The 17,379-nt window shown below is 41.1% G+C and overlaps 1 protein-coding gene across 3 annotated transcripts in view; it reads right to left on the bottom strand.

The window, feature by feature from the left end:
* The window catches only part of TP53BP1 (tumor protein p53 binding protein 1), a 111,549-nt gene that overhangs the window by 46,630 nt on the left and 47,540 nt on the right, over window positions 1–17,379 (bottom strand). For all 3 annotated transcript variants that reach the window (XM_030814210.1, XM_030814209.1, XM_030814211.1), the window contains exon 12: window positions 4,991–6,317. In XM_030814210.1, the coding sequence (XP_030670070.1) occupies window positions 4,991–6,317 (1,327 nt within the window). The remainder of the gene's footprint in view (window positions 1–4,990; window positions 6,318–17,379) is intronic.

Raw genomic sequence — 17,379 nt, 5'->3', positions numbered from 1 at the left:
GCCAAATCCTTAAAAATACATTTGCTGGCATATTTTATCCTTTTAAACTTGTGGAATTTTCCACATATTCCATTATTTCTCTAACATTTAGCACTCCTACATTCTTTAAATTATCAAATCCCTTCTTGTTTTTCCAGATAATCATGGGCTATCATGTTGTAGGTCAGCATACCAAACAATGATGAAGGATATGAATGAGGAAACAAAAGGAAACTCAATACTAATTTTGAAACCACCTGAGTGGGAGTATGTCCTTTAAGGACTTTAGAGAATAACTCCAAAGCAATATTTAAAACTCTAAATGTTAAGAAGGTCTCTCCTAACTTTCTGTTATAGTTTTAAACCCATTTTTCTTCTTTGTTCTTAAAAGAACTGGTTACCCCTAAGAATTTATTAAAAGCCATCTAGTTAAAAACGTAAGAATTTATATATCAGGTGATATCATGCATGAACAGTCTACCCCAAAAGCCTGCCTCTGACATTAATAGCCAATGAAGATGGCATTCTATCAAGTAAGCAAATAAAGGTTATAGCCACAGCCTAAAACACATCTAGCTCCCCTGATCATTATTAACTATTACAGACTATTACTTATGGATTTAAAGACTTACTGAACTCCTTACAGTTTTTCACATCATCAACCCACCAAATATTTGCTCTGTGTTGAACAAGATTGGGCTTCCAAGTACCATCTTGCTTTTTTACAGGTTTAACAGGAGCTCTCCATAGACAGATACTTGAAGAGGTCTCCAAACTGTTAACAGTGATAAGTTATCTATAAATGGAGACATCTAAAGTAATTCTCTCTCTCCCTCTCTGTACTCACTCTCTCTTTTCCTTCCAAGTCCCTCTCTCTCCACACCCTCCCCACTCACAATCTCTACTTTGTATTGTTTCAAGGTTTTTCAAAATTAAGCATGCATTATTTATTTATTTATTTATTTATTTATTTGAGATAGGGTCTCGCTCTGTCGTGCAGGCTAAAGTGCAGTGGTGCAATCTCAGCTTACTGCAACCTCCGCCTCCCAGGTTGAAGTGATTCTCAAGCCTCAGCCTCCTGAGTAACTGGAATTACGCGTGCACGCCACCATGCCTGGCCAAGCATGTATCTTTTTTTAAAATCAATAAATCTATTAACAACAAAAAAGTGCTCTTCTAACTTTAGTAGGTGAACAAATGCAAAACTCACCCAATTCGTACCTTTCATTCTGTCTTTTCAGACTGAAGAACCATTACTTTTTAGATTACTATCATTTAAATTTGGCCAGGCCCAGTGGCTCATACCTGTAATCCCAGCACTTTGGGAGGCCAAGGCAGGTGGATTACTTGAGGCCAGGAGTTCGAGACCAGCCTGGCCAACATGGCAAAACCCTGTCTCTACTAAAAATACAAAAATTAGCCAGGCATGGTGGCATGTGCCTGTAATTCCAGCTACTCAGGAGGCTGAGGCACAAGAATCACTTGAATCTGGGAGGCGGGGGTTGCAGTGAGCCGAGATCATGTTACTGCACTCCAGCCTGGGCGACAGAGCAAGACTCTGTTCCAAAAAAATAAAAATAAAGTGAGTCTCTCAACATTTAGCAACTAAACAACTATATTTTTAAGTACAAAATAATATTTTTCTGTTCTTTTTGCAATGCTCTTCTGAATAATTTATTTTATATAATTCTCTAAGTTAAAAACTATTATTCTCAGCTGAGCACGGTGGCTCATACCTGTAATCCTGGCACTCTGGGAGGCCACGGTGGATGGATTGCCTGAATCCAAGAGTTCGAGATCAGCCTGGGCAACATGGCAAAACCCTGTCTCTACAAAAAATTAGCCAAGCATGCTGGTACACGCCTGTAGTCCCAGCTTCTCGGTGGGGGGCTGAAGTGGGAGGATCACCTGAGCCCGGGAGGTCAAGGCTGCAGTGAGCACTGATGGTGCCACTGCACTCCAGCCTGGGTGACAGAGTGAGACCCTGGCTCAAAAACAAACAAAAAAAAGACAAAAAGCTATTATTCTCCCTTCATGTTCTAATTTGTAGTTAAAATTATTTTTATTTAACTTCTCCTCATAAATACTATTTTCCAACCACTGTCTTCATTGCTTTTTGTTGTTTGCCCAAGAACTAAAATCATGAAATAAACATAAAATCACTAGCATTTTCAATAATCTGGATATTAATATTAATAAAATAATAAGTTTTACCATGGCAAAAAAAGCTGACTCTGCCAATTAACAATGTAAACAAGAATTCATGAAGAATACTATTAAAATAATAGAGTATCTCAATGTTTTAGAAGCTTCTTTTGCATTTAATTTAAAAGTACTCCAAAATAACTATATTAAAACAATCAATGAGACCTGATATTTTGTTGGCACAGGTCATTAGCAGTATTTAAACATAATACAATTAGAAAAATACTCTACTACAGAATTTTAGGTTATTCACACTGTTCTTCACTACAGCTCTTCAGAATCAAATCAACTGTATTAAGCAGTTTCACAGGAAGAAAAAGCACAGCTGGGATCAGGAGACCTAGGTTCTAGTCCCACCTCTATCATTAACTAGCCAAAAGACGTTAAGAAGAAGAGACTAAATCCAATAACCCCTCACTTCCTTTTTAGCTCTAACATTTCTTATTCTTAAGATAAAAAAAAGTGCTAAATATAAAAGCTAATAAATAGGGACTTTTTTTTTTTTTTTTTTTTTGAGGCAGAGTCTCGCTCTGTCACCGAGGCTGGAGGGCAGTGATACAATCTCAGCTTCTCGTGCCTCAGCCTCCAGAGTAGCTGGGACTACAGGCACCTGTCATCATTCCAGGCTTATTTTTGTATTTTTAGTAGAGATGAGGTTTCATCATGTTGGCAAGGCTGGTCTCGAACTCCTGATCTCAGGTGACCCGCCCGCCTTGGCTTCTCAAAGTACTGGGATTACAGGCGTGAGCCACCACACCCGGCCAAGAGGGACAATTTAAAAACTAAAAAAAAGGTACTATTAATAATCACACCTAGACAATGGGTATAAAATGGGACTGTTCTAGGCTGGGCGCAGCGGCTCACGCCTGTAATCCCAGCACTTTGGAGGCCAAGGTGGGCAGATCACGAGGTAAGGAGATCGAAACCATCCTGGCCAACATGGTGAAACCCCGTCTCTACTAAAAATACAAAAATTAGCTGGGCGTGGTGGCATGCACCTGTAGTCCCAGCTACTCGGGAGGCTGAGGCAGGAGAATCGCCTGAACCCAGGAGGCAGAGGTTGCAGTGAGCCGAGATTGCGCCACTGCACTCCAGCCCAGCAACAGAGCAAGACTCCGTCTCAAAAAAAAAGGGACTGTTCTACGCAAACCAAAAACTATGGTCACTCATACTATCATATATAAACTTGCCAAATACTGTTTTTTCATTTCATCCTAGAAAGTTGTTTTCTTAAGTTTGTGTCTTGTTCTTACTTTGTTTTTGGAGCTTCATTTTACATTATAATAACTCTTTTTTTTTGAGACAGAATTTCGCTCGTTGCCCAGGCTGTAGTGCAAAGGCACAATCTCAGCTCATCGCAACCTCCACCTCCCGGGTTCAAGTGATTCTCCTGTCTCAGCCTCCCGAGTAGCTGGGATTATAGGCGCCTGCCAGCACTCCTGGCTAATTTAGTGTTTTTGGTAAAGACAGGGTTTCTCCATGTTGGTCAGGCTAGTCTCAAACTTCCGATCTCAGGCGATCTGCCGGCCTCGGCCTCCAAAAGTGCTGGAATTACAGGCGTGAGACACCACGCCTGGCCTACATTATACTAACTCTAAGGATTCAGAAAGATTGAATTATTTTCAGCTAATGTCATACTCTACAAATTATTTTATTTTTGGGAAACAGAGTCTCACTCTGTCGCCCAGGCTGCAGTGCAGTGGCGTGATCTCGGCTCACTGCAACCTCTGCCTCTCAGGTTCAAGCGATTCTCGTGCCTCAACCTCCCAAGTAGCTGGAACTACCAGTACACACGACACCACATCTGGCTAATTTTTTGTATTTTAGTAGAGATGGGTTTCACCATGTTAGCCAGGCTGGTCTCAAATTCCTGAGCTCAGGCAATCTGCCCACCTTGGCCTCCCAAAGTGTTAGGATTACAGGCGTGAGCCACTGCACCCAGCCTGTACAAATACTTTAGAAAGTAATCTATGTTTTCATGCTGACTTTCGTAAAATAAAGAACAAGAAATAATACATTTTCCAGTTTCAGGTTTAAGAGATACGTATTTCTTGAACCAAGTTTAGGAACTTTAGTTAATGCCCATAAAAAGGAAATAACTAATTAATAGGATACTCATCAACAGTTCTGAATGTGATTTTACCACACAGAGTTAATCTAAAAAGATCCTTCTACTTCAAGGCAACTGTCAAAATCTATACACACAGAGCAAGGATACAATCTAAGTTGGAAAAAAACAGATTGGTACAATTTCTAAATATTTTTTACCAACTAGTCCTGAGTTATAAAGCTGATAAATCTCAAATATCTTTAATTGCACAAATAATTATAGCTATTAAAAAAATGCAATCCAGGCTGGGCGTGGTGACTCATCCCTGTAATCCCAGCACTTTGGAAGGCCAAGGCAGGTGGATCACTTGAGTCAGGAGTTCGAGACTAGCCTGGCTAACATGGTGAAACCCCATCTCTACTAAAAATACACAAAAATTAGCCAGATAGTGGCATGAGCCTATAGTCCCAGCTACTTGGGAGGCTGAGGCACGAGAAATCACCTGAACCCGGGAGGTGGAGGTTGCAGGGAGCTGAGACCGCACCACTGTACTCTAGCCTGGGCAACAGAGCGGGACTCTGTCTCAAAAAAAAAAAAAAAGGCAATCCAAAAAATTTAATTTCCCAATTATTATTGGTTTTTCATAAACATAAACCAAAGATAGTGTTCACTTCTGACATAAGCATGCAGTTCTCACCAACTTTCCATTCCAAATTATAATTTAGGTGAGACAGAATAATCTACAATCACACTCACCACTAGAACTTTCACAGAAGCTTTGTGAGGCATGGGCAGAGGGCTTCCCCAGCTTCTGGGCCTCTGCATCTGAGCTTGGCTGCTTTGCATTAGCCATTTTTGAGTCTTCTGTTAATGAATTATTTGTTTTCTCCTGAGTTTGGGGCTGCTGCAACTCCTGGTCAAGTCTTAAAGGATCATCTGCTCTCATTAAAGGTAAGGAAGGCTGTGAAGAGTCTTCCTCTACAGGTTCTGTTTCTGCAGTCCCTGATTTCAGATCTCCTTCATATTCTACACTCTTTTCTTCCTTGGTGTCTAACCTATTCTCAGCACATGGTTCTATTTCTGGAGCAACATCCTCCCATGACTGGGAATCTGAGCACTTCTCCACTCCCTCTAAAGGTTCACAAGAAACATCAACTCTGGGAGATGGCTCTTTCACATCTACAATGACAACACTGGAATCCTCTGAAGTAGCTTCTTCCCAAGCTTCTTGATCCTTATGTTCTAATTCTTGGTCAAGTATTGCCAACTTTTGAGGGGAATCAATACTAATCACACTGGTTTCAACTTCCATAGCTTCTGAGCATTCTTTTTTTGGGATTTCCTTTTGAAGACACAACCCTTGGGACTGAGTTTCAGTCAGAGAAAGGTGCAATGGGACACTCTCCATATTTTCTTCTTTGAGTTCCTCTCCTTGACTTTCACAAGGTGTCTCAGGGATTTCTTCCACCTCAGACCCTGAAGACCCCTCCTCTGGATGGTGTTCTTTAATTTCCATAGCCTCCTCCTGATCTAACACACTAGAAAGTGCCTCAGATCGAGTAGCTGGTGAAGGAACTGCCTGACTCCCCGAATCACAAGTGAGATCAATACAAACATCTTCTGCTACCGTTTCTTCTCTGCCCTTGCAAACAGTGGCTAAAATACTAATGTCATCCCTGGTGTCTGTATCATCTCCCTTTGTTTTGTCATCATTCTGACTCAGTTGTACTTCACCATCCTGTGCTGGATTCATCAGGATACTATCATTTTCGGCAGGAACAAATTTAGAATTGAGAACTGGAGACATGGGTTCTGTATCCTCAATCTGTGTATTTTCTCCATCTTCATCAATTCTGTGAGAACTCAAGCTCTCCATCTTTGGGGACTGACTATATTCACTTGCAGAAAGCATCAACTTGCAAGAATCCCCTGTCAAAGATAGCCCAAGATCCTCAGGGGAATTCTTTGGTTCAATCTCTGAAGTTTTAGAACACTCAACTGTCAAAGATGAACTATGCAAATCTCCATCTTTCTTCCCATCATTTGATTGTTCTTCCAGACTTGGGGAAGGAATAAAAATGTCCTAAGGAAGAATAAAAAGAGACAAATCGTAATTTGTACATGATCATATATCTTTTATATCAAATCCTTGGATTCATATAAAATTTCTAAAATCAAATTTCTAAATTTTTAAATTCATATAAAATTTCTAAATCAAATTTAAGAATTAAAGAACTCTAGTATAGCCAGGAGCAGTGGCACATGCTCCAGCCCATTTCAGTTCTCACAAAGTGGGGATACGTACTCATTTTACTTCACGATTTCAAAATGTGCTAGCATTCAACACAGTGAAACCCTGTCTCTACTAAAAATACAAAAAATCAGCCAGGCATGGTGGCGGGCACCTGTAATCCCAGCTACTTGGGAGGCTGAGGCAGGAGAATCACTTGAATCCGGGAGGCGGAGGTTGCAGTAAGCCGAGATGGCACCACTGCACTCCAGCCTGGGTGACAGAGTGAGACTCCATCTCAAAAAAAAAAAAAGCTAGCATTCATAAAGCAGGTATTAAAATCCAGCGGCCAGGCGCAGTAGCTCATGCCTATTATCCCAGCATTTTGGGAGGCTGAGGCAGGTATATCAGCTGAGGTCAGGAGTTCGAGACCAGCCTGGCCAACAGGACCAAACCCTGTCTCTACCAAAAATACAAGAATTAGCCAGGTGGGGTGGTGCGTGGCTGTAATCCCAGCTACTCAAGAAACTGAAGCAGAAGAATGGCTTGAACCGGGGAGGCAGAGGTTGCAGTGAGCCAAGATCGTGTCATTGCACTCCAGTCTGGATGACAGAGTAAGACTCCATCTCAAAAAATAGTAATAATAATAATAATAAATAAAATAAAATCCAAAGCTTACAATATCAATAGTCAACAGAGAAATACAAATTAAAATCACAATGAAATGCCACTACACGCGACAAAAGCAACTAACACAGGCCGGGCGCAGTGGCTCACACCTGTAATCCCAGCACTTTGGAAGGCCAAGGCGGGCGGATCACCTGATGTCAGGAGTTCGAGACCAACCTGGCCAACATGGTGAAACCCCATCTCTACTAAAAATACAAAAATTAGCCGGGCGTGGTGGCGTGCACCTGTAGTCCCAGCTACTTGCAAGGCTGAGGCAGGAGAATCACTTGAACCCAGGAGGCAGAGGTTGCAGTGAGCTGAGATCATGACATTGCACTCCAGCCTGGGTGACAAGCGAGACTGCATCTCAAAAAAAAAAAAATAAAAAATAACGTTAAAAGAGCTCACAAAACAGCCAGGCATCATGGCTCAGCCAGGCGTGGTGGCTCACGCCTGTAATCCCAGCACTTTGGGAGGCTGACGTGGGAAAACTGCTTGAGCCCAGGAGTTCAAGACCAGCCTGGGCAACATGGCTAGACCCCATGTCTACAGAAACTTTAAAAATTAGCCCGGCATGATATTTTGTCCCTACAGTCCCAGCTACTCAGGAGGCTGAGGCAGCAGGATCACTTGAGCCACAGGAGTTTAAGGCTGCAGTGAGCTATGATTGTACCACTCACTGTACACTAGCCTGGGTGACAGACAAAGACTCTGTCCCAAAAAAAGAGAAAAAAAAAAGGCTCACAAAATCCAGGATTAGTAACGATGTCAAACAACTGCAACTCTCATACATTGCTGCTGGGAATGCAAAATGTTACACCCACTTTGGAAAAACAGTATGGCAGTATCTTATAAAGTTAAACATTCATTACTATATAACCTAGGCATTCTCTTTGCAGGCATTTACCTAAGAAAAATAAAAATATGTGCCCACAGAAAGATGTGCATCCAAATGATCACAGAATTATTATTCATAAGATGTGCATGCTGGCCAGGCGCAGTGGCTCACATTTGTATTCTCAGCACTTTGGGAGGCCTAAACAGGCAGATCTCTCGAGGCCAGGAGTTCGAGGCCAGCCTGGCCAACATGGTGAAATCCCACCCCTACTAAAAATACAAAAATTAGCTGGGCATGGTGGTGCACACCTGTGATCCCAGCTACCCAGAGGCTGAGGCACAAGAATCGCTTGAACCCAGGAGGCAGAGGTTGCAGTGAGGCAAAATCACGCCACTGCACTCCAGCCTCAGCGACAGAGCAAGATTCTGTCTCCAAAAAGAAGATGTGCGAATGATCATATTATTATTCATAAATTCATGGGAAATTATTCTTATATTCACTCATATAATGGTCAAATATTAATTATAATTGAATAGATTATTCGAAATAACCAAAAACTAGAACCAAATGTCCTATCAATTGGTGAATGAACAAACTGTAGATACACATACTATGGAACACTATCCAACAATATAAATGGAATAAAATATGAATATGTATAATACAAGCAAATCTCAAAAATATGCTAAGTAAAAGAGCTCAAAAATAAAAGACCATACACACTTCCTGATTCCAATTACATGAAGTTCTTTTTTTTTCTTTTTTTTTAAGACAAGGCTTCACTCTGTCGCCTAGGCTCTGGAGTGCAGTGGTGAGATAATAGCTCACCGCAGCCTCAATTTCCTGGGCTCAAGCAATCTCCCACCTCAGCCTCCCAAGTAGCTGGGAATACAGGTGGGCGCCACAACACCCAGGTAATTTTTAAAATGTCTTTTAGAAATGGGATCTTGCTATATTGCCCAGACTTGAAACTACTGAAATACCAAAACTATACTGACAGAAAGCTGATGTGTGATTGCCTAGGGCGGGAGAAGGGAGTATACTGGGCAGCAGGCAGATCAACCACAAAAGGTTATAAGGAAACTTTTTAGGGTGAGGGAACTGCTCTCTACTTTGATGGTGGTGATGGTTACACAGCTGTACACATTTGCCAAAATCCATCAAAACATACACATAAAATGACAATTTTATTTTATGTAACCAATACTTCAATATTTTTAAAAAGAGAAATTAATACAAAACGTAGCTGTTTTTATAAAATATTTTACATTTAGTGTGTTATTTTGCCTAATGTAAAACTCCCAACATAGATGGTTAGGCATTCATTTCCTATGTTTTGCTTTGTTTTTGAGACAAGGTCTTGCTCTGCCACCCAGGCTGGAGTGCAGTGGCTTAATCACAGCTCACTGCAGTCTTAATGTCTTGGACTCAACTGATCCTCCCACCTCAGTCTCCCGAGTAGCTGGAACTACAGGTGCACACCACCAGAGCCAGGTAACTTTTGTATTTTTTGTAGAGAGGGTCGCATTTTGTTGCCCAGGCTTGTTTCAAAATCCTGGGCTTGAGCAATCTGCCCACCTTAGCCTCCCAAACTGCTAGGATTACAGGCATGAGCCACCAAGCCCAGGCTTTTTTTCCTATGATTTTTAAGGGAATGAGGAATCAAATGGGTAGTCAAGCATTCTGTATATTCCATAACTTCTGGTATTTCAATGTCTGGTATTATTGTTTATCCTATCAGATTGTAACAATGATCATAAGTTTGAATCTGTTCATATACTCTCAGACATGACTGAGCATAAACTGGTTCAAGCCAGGTGCAGTGGCTCTAACTTATAATCCCAACACTTTGGAAGGCCGAGGCAGAAGGATTACTTGAGCCCAGGAGTTTGAGATAAGCCTGCACAACAAAGTGAGACACTGTCTCTACCAAAAAAAAAAATTAGCTGAGTGTGGTGGCACACATCTGTGGTCACAGCTACTTGGGAGCCTGGATGGTTAAGGCTGCAGTAAGCAGTGATTGTGCCACTGCACACCAGCCTGTACAACAGAGTAAGACCCTGTCTCAAAAGGAAAAAAAAAATGGTTCAACATTTCTAAATGGCAATTTAGCAAAACACAACAGCCCTGAAATTCTACATTCCATAATCCAATAATTCCATTTCTGGGAAATTAATCAATGAAAGCACACTAACATTTAGCTACAAAATGGTTCACTGCTATATTACTATTTAGAATAGGAAACAATATGAAATACCTTAAATGGTTACAAATAGGAATTTTATTTTATTTATTTATTTATTTTTGAGACAGGGTCTTGTTCTGTTGCCCAGGCTGGAGTGCAGTAGTGCGATCATGGCTCACTGCAGTCTTGACCTCCTAGGCTCAAGTGATTCTCTTACCTCAGCCTCCCGAGTAGCTGGGAATACAGGCACACACCACCACACCTAATTTTTTTGTATTTTTTGTAGAGACGAGATTTTGCCATGTTGCCCAGGCTGATCTTGAACTCCTAGGTTCAAGCAATCTGCCCGCCTCGAACTTCCAGAGTGCTGGGATTACTACGGGCATGAGCTACCTCGTCCGGCCAAGATAATAATTTTTAAATTGTGATCTATCACATGATGGAATGTTTTGTGGTCTACATAAAAGTATACAGTAGAAGAATACTAAAACATCAAAAAACATTTGGGCTATAGAAAGAAGTTTCTATTTTAGTAAAAAATTATGCGGATATACATTATAGTCTTTTTTTTGTTGTTGTTGAGACAGAGTCTTGTTCTGTCACCCAGGCAGTGGCACCATCTCCGCTCACTGCAACCTCTACCTCCCAGGTTCGTGATTTTCCTGCCTCAGCCTCCAGAGTAACTGGGATTACAGGCGCCGCCACCACACCCGGCTAATTTTTGTACTTTTTAGTAGCGATGGGGTTTCACCATGTTGGCCAAGCTGGTCTCAAACTCCTGACCTCAAGTGATTGGTCTGCCTTGGCCTCCCAAAGTGCTGGGATTACAAGCGTGAGCCACAGAACCTGGCCATTCTACTATTTTTACACATTTTATAATATATAATCTTCATGTAATTTTAGTTAATAAACATACATCAAAAAAAGCTAAGAGGGCCAGGTGTGATGGCTTACACCTGTAATCCCAGCACTTTGAGAGGCTGAGGCAAGTGGATCACCTGAGGTCAGGAGTTTGAAACCAGCCTGACCAACAAGGTGAAACCCCATCTCTACTAAAAACACAAAAATTTGCCAGGTGCGTGGAGAGCGAGACTTCATCTCAAAAAAAAAAAAAAAAAGCTAAGAGTTGTTATTTCTGAGGTAGAATAACTAATGATCTTATCTTCTCTTTTTTCTTTTTTTTCAAGATGGGGTCTTGCTTTGTCACCCAGGCCAGAGGGCAGTGGCACAATCATAGCTCACTGCAGCTTCAAACACCTGAACTCAAGCAATCCTCCCCGCTAATACTCCTCCCCCGCCCCAGGAGCTGGGACTACAGGCACACGTCACCACATCCAGCTAATTTTTTTTTTTCTTTTGGTGGGTAGAGACAGGGGCCTCACTATGTTGCCCAAGCCACTATCACACTCCTAGCTCAAGCTATCCTCCCACCTTGGCCTCCCAAAGCACTGGTATTACAGGTGTAAGCCACCAAGCATGACCACATCTTCTGCAAGATATATGTATTTTTTCCCTTGTTGCAAAAAATAAGTCATTTTACAAAGGCTCATAGATAAAACATCACTAATGTAAAGCTATAAATACCTTTTTTTAAATGAAACTCACAATATAAAATTAACCCATTTTAAACTAAACAATTCAGGCCAGGTGTGGTGGCTCACACCTGTAATTCCAGCACTTTGGGAGGCCAAAGCAGGCAGATCACTTAAAGTCAGAAGTTTGAGAACAGCCTGGCCAACATGGTGAAACCCCAACTCTACTAAAAATACAAGCATTAGCTAGGCATGGTAGCGTGCACTTTTTGTCCCAGCTACCTGGGGTGCTGAGGCAGGAGAATCACTTGAACTCGGAAGGCGGAGGTTGCAGTGAGCTGAGACCGCGCCACTGCACTCCAGCCTGGCAACAGAGTTGAGACTCCATCTCAAAAAACAAACAAACAAACAAACAAAACACAAAAACAAAAATAAAATAATTCAGTGGCATCTGGTGCATTCACAATGTTATGCCACCACCACCACTATTCTAGTTTGAAAACATTTAATTGTCTAATTTGTCCTCACCAAAATTAATACATATATCAAGAATGAGAAAATGTTAACTATCAAACTGTGTTCTACTAATCCTCTCCCCATCCCTCCTATCTTGGTAAAAGGGTCAAAGAGGCTATGCGATTGACAAGTTTATTAGGAAAGAAAGAAAAAAATAGACAAAATCACCTTTATCCTAATTTTATCTTGAATAGTAATAATCTCTTTACACATATTTAAATCTTACAACATCAAAATTAGGTTGACTTGGACTCCAGTAACCAAGGTACAAAAGAAATAACAGATGAGCAAGGGTTACCCATTAAGAATAACATGTACAAGTTTGACATATAATGAAAAAAGTAGGGAACTTAATAAAAATGGAGAACTGAATATACACATATTCAGAGTTTTCTGAAATCCCAATAAGTAATGGTAAAAGGATTTTTCTTAAGCACAAAATTTCACGAAAAAGAGAACAGAAGAAAAGAGAACTGCAAAAAAAATCTGGAAAAGGTAACCTATTTAGCAGAAGAGTGAAAGCTGAATTCCTAAGCCAGCAGTGGGGAAAGCCAATAAACCACCAGAGTTACATCACAGTTCCAACTCCCATAATCTCACCCTGCCCCTCCTCTGCCCTGGAGAGAGTAAAACAGAGTGTCCCAGGACTGGCAGACAAGAGGCACAGTTATCAGGAAGTACAACACTGAAAATACGGAGATTAAATGAAAATCTACATATTGAATGAAACCTGTACCTGCCTCCCAACCCCCCTTCCCACCCAAAGCCCTCTTCCATTAATAGACCTCTAGCACAACGGCAGACAGGCCAACACCCTGCAAATAGGAGATCAGACATTTTCCTAAGGGATCTGACCAGGCCAAGATAAATCAAGATACTGACATTATGGGACTCCCAATAAAATGTCCCAGCAGATCACATTACAGCAAATCCCAAAAACAGTAAGACTCAACCACCAACTCAGAACTACTAATCATCTGTCTGATATTTCACTCCTGAACATCACCAAATAATCAAAGATTACCAGACATCTGAGGAAAGCCTCTAATTTGAAAGAGATCAAAACAAACAAAACTAAAGTCCATCTGGAAGAAATAGTGACTATTCCAGACAGAAGAATACTGTCATTAATACTGTTAATACTGTTAGAGATAAGATAGTATATCAATAAAACAAGAGAAATGGTATTAAAAAATATTCTGAAAAAAAAATTTAGAAATTAAAAACCCAAGAGTAGAAATTAATAACTAAGAGAAGAATTAAAAGATGGTTGAACCAGGCAATTGCACCTGTAGGTATACATAAGAGAAATAAAATCATGTTCACACACAAACTTGTCCATAAATGTACATAGCAGCATTATTCACAATAGCCAAAAGGGGAAACAACCCAAATGTCCATCAACTGCTGAATCGATGGCTGTGGTATATCCACACAATGGTATTATTCAGCAATAAAAAGGAATGAAGGCCAGGCGTGGTGGCTCATGCCTGTAATCCCAGCACTTTGGGAGGCCGAAACAGGTGGATCACCTGAGGTCAGGAGTTCAAGACCAGCCTGACCAACATGGAGAAACCCCGTCTCTACCAAAAATACAAAATTTGCCAGGCATGGTGGTGCATGCCTGTAATCCCAGCTACTCAGGAGGCTACGGCAGGAGAATCGCTTGAACCTGGGAGGCAAAGGTTGCAGTGAGCCAAGATCACGCCATTGCACTCCAGCATGGGCAACAAGTGCGAAACTCCATCTCAAAAAGAAAAATAAATAAATAAATAAAAATAAAAAGGAATGGAATTCTTTTTTCCTTTATATTTTTTATAGACAAGGATAGATCAATAGAAAAAAAGGAATGAAAATCTGATACATGCTACAACATAGGTGAATCCTGAAAACATTATGCTAAATTAAAGAAGCCATTCACAAAGGCTATATATTTTATAATTCCATTTATATGAAATGCCCAGAATAGGCAAATCTATAGAGACAGAAAGTAAACTGGTGGTCTCTAAGGGCCGAGGGTAGAAGAAATGTTGAGTGAGTGCTAAAGGGCATGGGTTCTGGGGAGGTGATGAAACTATTCTGAAATTAGATCATGATGATGGTTGCACAACTCTATGAATATACTCAAAACCACGGGATTGTGCACTTTAAATGGGTAAACTGAATGGTATGTGAATAACATCTCAATATAGCCACTGTTTTTTTAATGATTGAAGAAATCACCCAGAAAGTTGAACTAAAAGAGACAGAGATGTTCAAAAGTAGGAGACAAGATAAAATTAGAAGTCTATTCTAGGAGTTTCAACATCCAAACAGTAGATAGTCCATTAAAAAAAGAAGAACAGAGAAAACAAAGGGGAAGAAATTAAAGAAATAAATTTCTTTGAACTGAAGGACCTGAGTTTCTAAATTGAGAGGGCCTACCAAGTACCCAATACAATGAATGAAAATAGACCTATCCCAAAGGTCTGGAAATTTCAGAACACTGGGAACAAAGAGAAAATCCTACAGGATTCCAGTAAAGAAAAACCAGATCACCTATTAAAAGTCAAGATCAGACTGCCTTCACACTGTTTTGTTTTTTGTTGTTGTTGTTGTTTTGTTTTGTTTTTTTGGTAGAGACAGGGTCTGGCCATGTTGCCCAGGCTGGTCTCAAACTCCTGGCTTCAAGTGATCCTCCCACCTTAGCCTCCCAAAGTGCTAAGATTACAGGCATGAGCCACCATGGCTGACCTGGCCCTCACACTTAACAGCAGCACTGGAAGTTGGAAGACAAAAGAGCAATGCCTTCAAAATCTTTAAAGGAAAATTATTTCCAATCTAGAATTCTATACTCCTGCAAACTACAAATCAAGTGTGATAGCAGAATAAAGGCTACTAAACAATGTCCCCCACCAAAATGAGGGAGTAAACCAAGCAAGAAGATATGAAACCCAAGAGGTATCCAACACAGACAGGTAAGGAGAATCTCCACGGATGACAGTGAACAGAGGTAACAGTTATGCACCAGCCATAGAGGGCAACAGTACAGATTAGACATCAGGAGGGTCCGAAAAAGGTTTCTCCAAAAAGATGAAACAGAAAGTCTAAGGCTCCTCAACATCCTGAAAGGAGTTTCTGACAATTGGTGGAGAATCTAGGGTTGATTTAACGACAGTCAAATAAAACTAAACAAATGAAAAAAGACAATTACAATTTCAGAGAAAACAAATTACAGAAACATGAAAAAATATTCATAATATGTCATAGGCTTTGCTGTGAATTGTTTACAGTTATAATGTAAACTCAGTAATAATCTAAACAAAATTATGATGTAACTATACTTGGAAAATGGCTAAAATTTTTTTATGAAAATAGGCTGGGCACGGTAGCTCACATCTGTAATCCCAGCATTTTGGGAGGCCAAGGCAGGAGGTCTGCTTGAGCCCAGGAGTTCAAGACCAGCCTGGGCAACATAGTGAGGTCCCACCTCTACAAAAAAATTTTTAATTAGCCAAGTGTGATAGTGCGTGCCAGTAGTCCTAGCTACTCAGAAGGCTGAGGTGGGAGGATGGCCTGAGTACAGAAGTTCGAGGTTACAGTGAGCTATGACTGCTCCACTGCACTCCAGCCTGAGCAACAGGTCAATGACCCTGTGCCTAAGAAAAAGAAAATATAATCATGCTATGTAGAATTATGGAGGTAAATACCAAAAGAAAAAGCATAAAGAATGAAAAGTGGTTATCTTTGGGTAGGAAGAGAGAGAGGCCTTGTTTTAACTATTTGACTTATTTTTGGGGTTTTACAAATGCTTATTAAGTAAAATCAAATCTTTAACTTAAAAGCTATGTTGTAAAGTTATTCTTTTTTTTTTTTTTTTTTTGAGACAAGGTCTCACTCTGTTGCTCAAGCTGAGTGCTGTGGCATGATCATGGCTCACTGCAGCCTCAACTTCCCAGATTCAAGCAATTCTCCAGGCAATTCTCCTGCCTCAGCCTCCTGAGCAGCTGGGACTACAGGCACGCACCACTACTCCCGGCTATTTTTGACCATTTGTAGAGATGGGGTCTCACTATGTTGCCCAGGCTGTTCTCAAACTCCTGGGCTCACGTGATCCTCCCACCTCGGCCTCCCAAAGTGCTGGGATTATAGGTGTGGGCCACTGCACCCGGCCTACTAAAGGTATTCTTGAGAGACTTTTTAGGAGGCATGGACTGCACTGGCTAAGGCATCTGATAAAATATGAGTTCAAAGAAACCTGATTAGAGTCATCTTAGGTTCCAAGAATCTCTGAACTATGTTCAGAATCACTCATTTGTCTCAAATTTTCATTGCTGATTTTTTAGCTAATTCTGAAGGTCTTTGGTAAATGTTGAAAACACAGCAATTCCTTCAACAGTGCCTTGTTTTTCAAAACGTCCGTTCTCCCTTTGTGGCCAGGCATTATCTCCACCCCCAAAAACCAGTAGGAATACCTTTCCAAAGACCACAAAAGTCTCGTTTGGTCACTGATAAACATCTGTAACCATTTTCTTTAAATCAGTGTTGGAAAAATCTTCTCAGTGCTCTGTGTCAGTGCTTATAGCTCATTCTTAAACTCTTTTTTTTTTTTTTAAGACAGGGTCTCACTGTTGCCCAGGCTGCAGCGCAGTGGCACGATCTCAGCTCACTGTAACCTCTGCCTCCTGGGTTCAAGTGATTCTCCTGCCTCAGCCTTCCAAATAGCTGGGACTACAGGTGCGTGCCATCATGCCCGGCTAATTTTTGTATTTTTTGGTAGATACTGGGTTTCACTGTGCTGGCCATGCTGGTCTTGAACTCCTGGTCTCAAGTGAATCGCCTGCCTCGGCCTCCCAAAGTGCTGGGATTACAGGCATGAGCCACCACGCCTGGCCAGATTTATAACTTTTTTTTTTTGAGACAGGGTCTTGCTATTTCTGCCCAAGCTGTTCTCAACTCCTAGGTTCAAATGCTCCTCCCACCTCAATCTCCTGAGCAGCTGAGATTACAGGCATGCCCCACCATGCCCAGCTATGTTCACATATAACTTAGAAAAATAAAAGCTAAAGAAGGCCAGGCGCGTGGCCCACACCTATAATCTCAACCCACTGGGAGGCTGAGACAGGAGGATTGCTTGAGCCCAAGAGTTTAAGAACAGCCCTGGCAACATAGTGATACCCCGTCTCTATAAGAAAA

This window comes from Nomascus leucogenys, chromosome 6, assembly GCF_006542625.1.
Source record: "Nomascus leucogenys isolate Asia chromosome 6, Asia_NLE_v1, whole genome shotgun sequence".
NCBI lineage: Eukaryota > Metazoa > Chordata > Mammalia > Primates > Hylobatidae > Nomascus > Nomascus leucogenys.
Note: the sequence above shows the minus strand (reverse complement) of the source record. Positions and strands in the feature narration are given on the sequence as shown.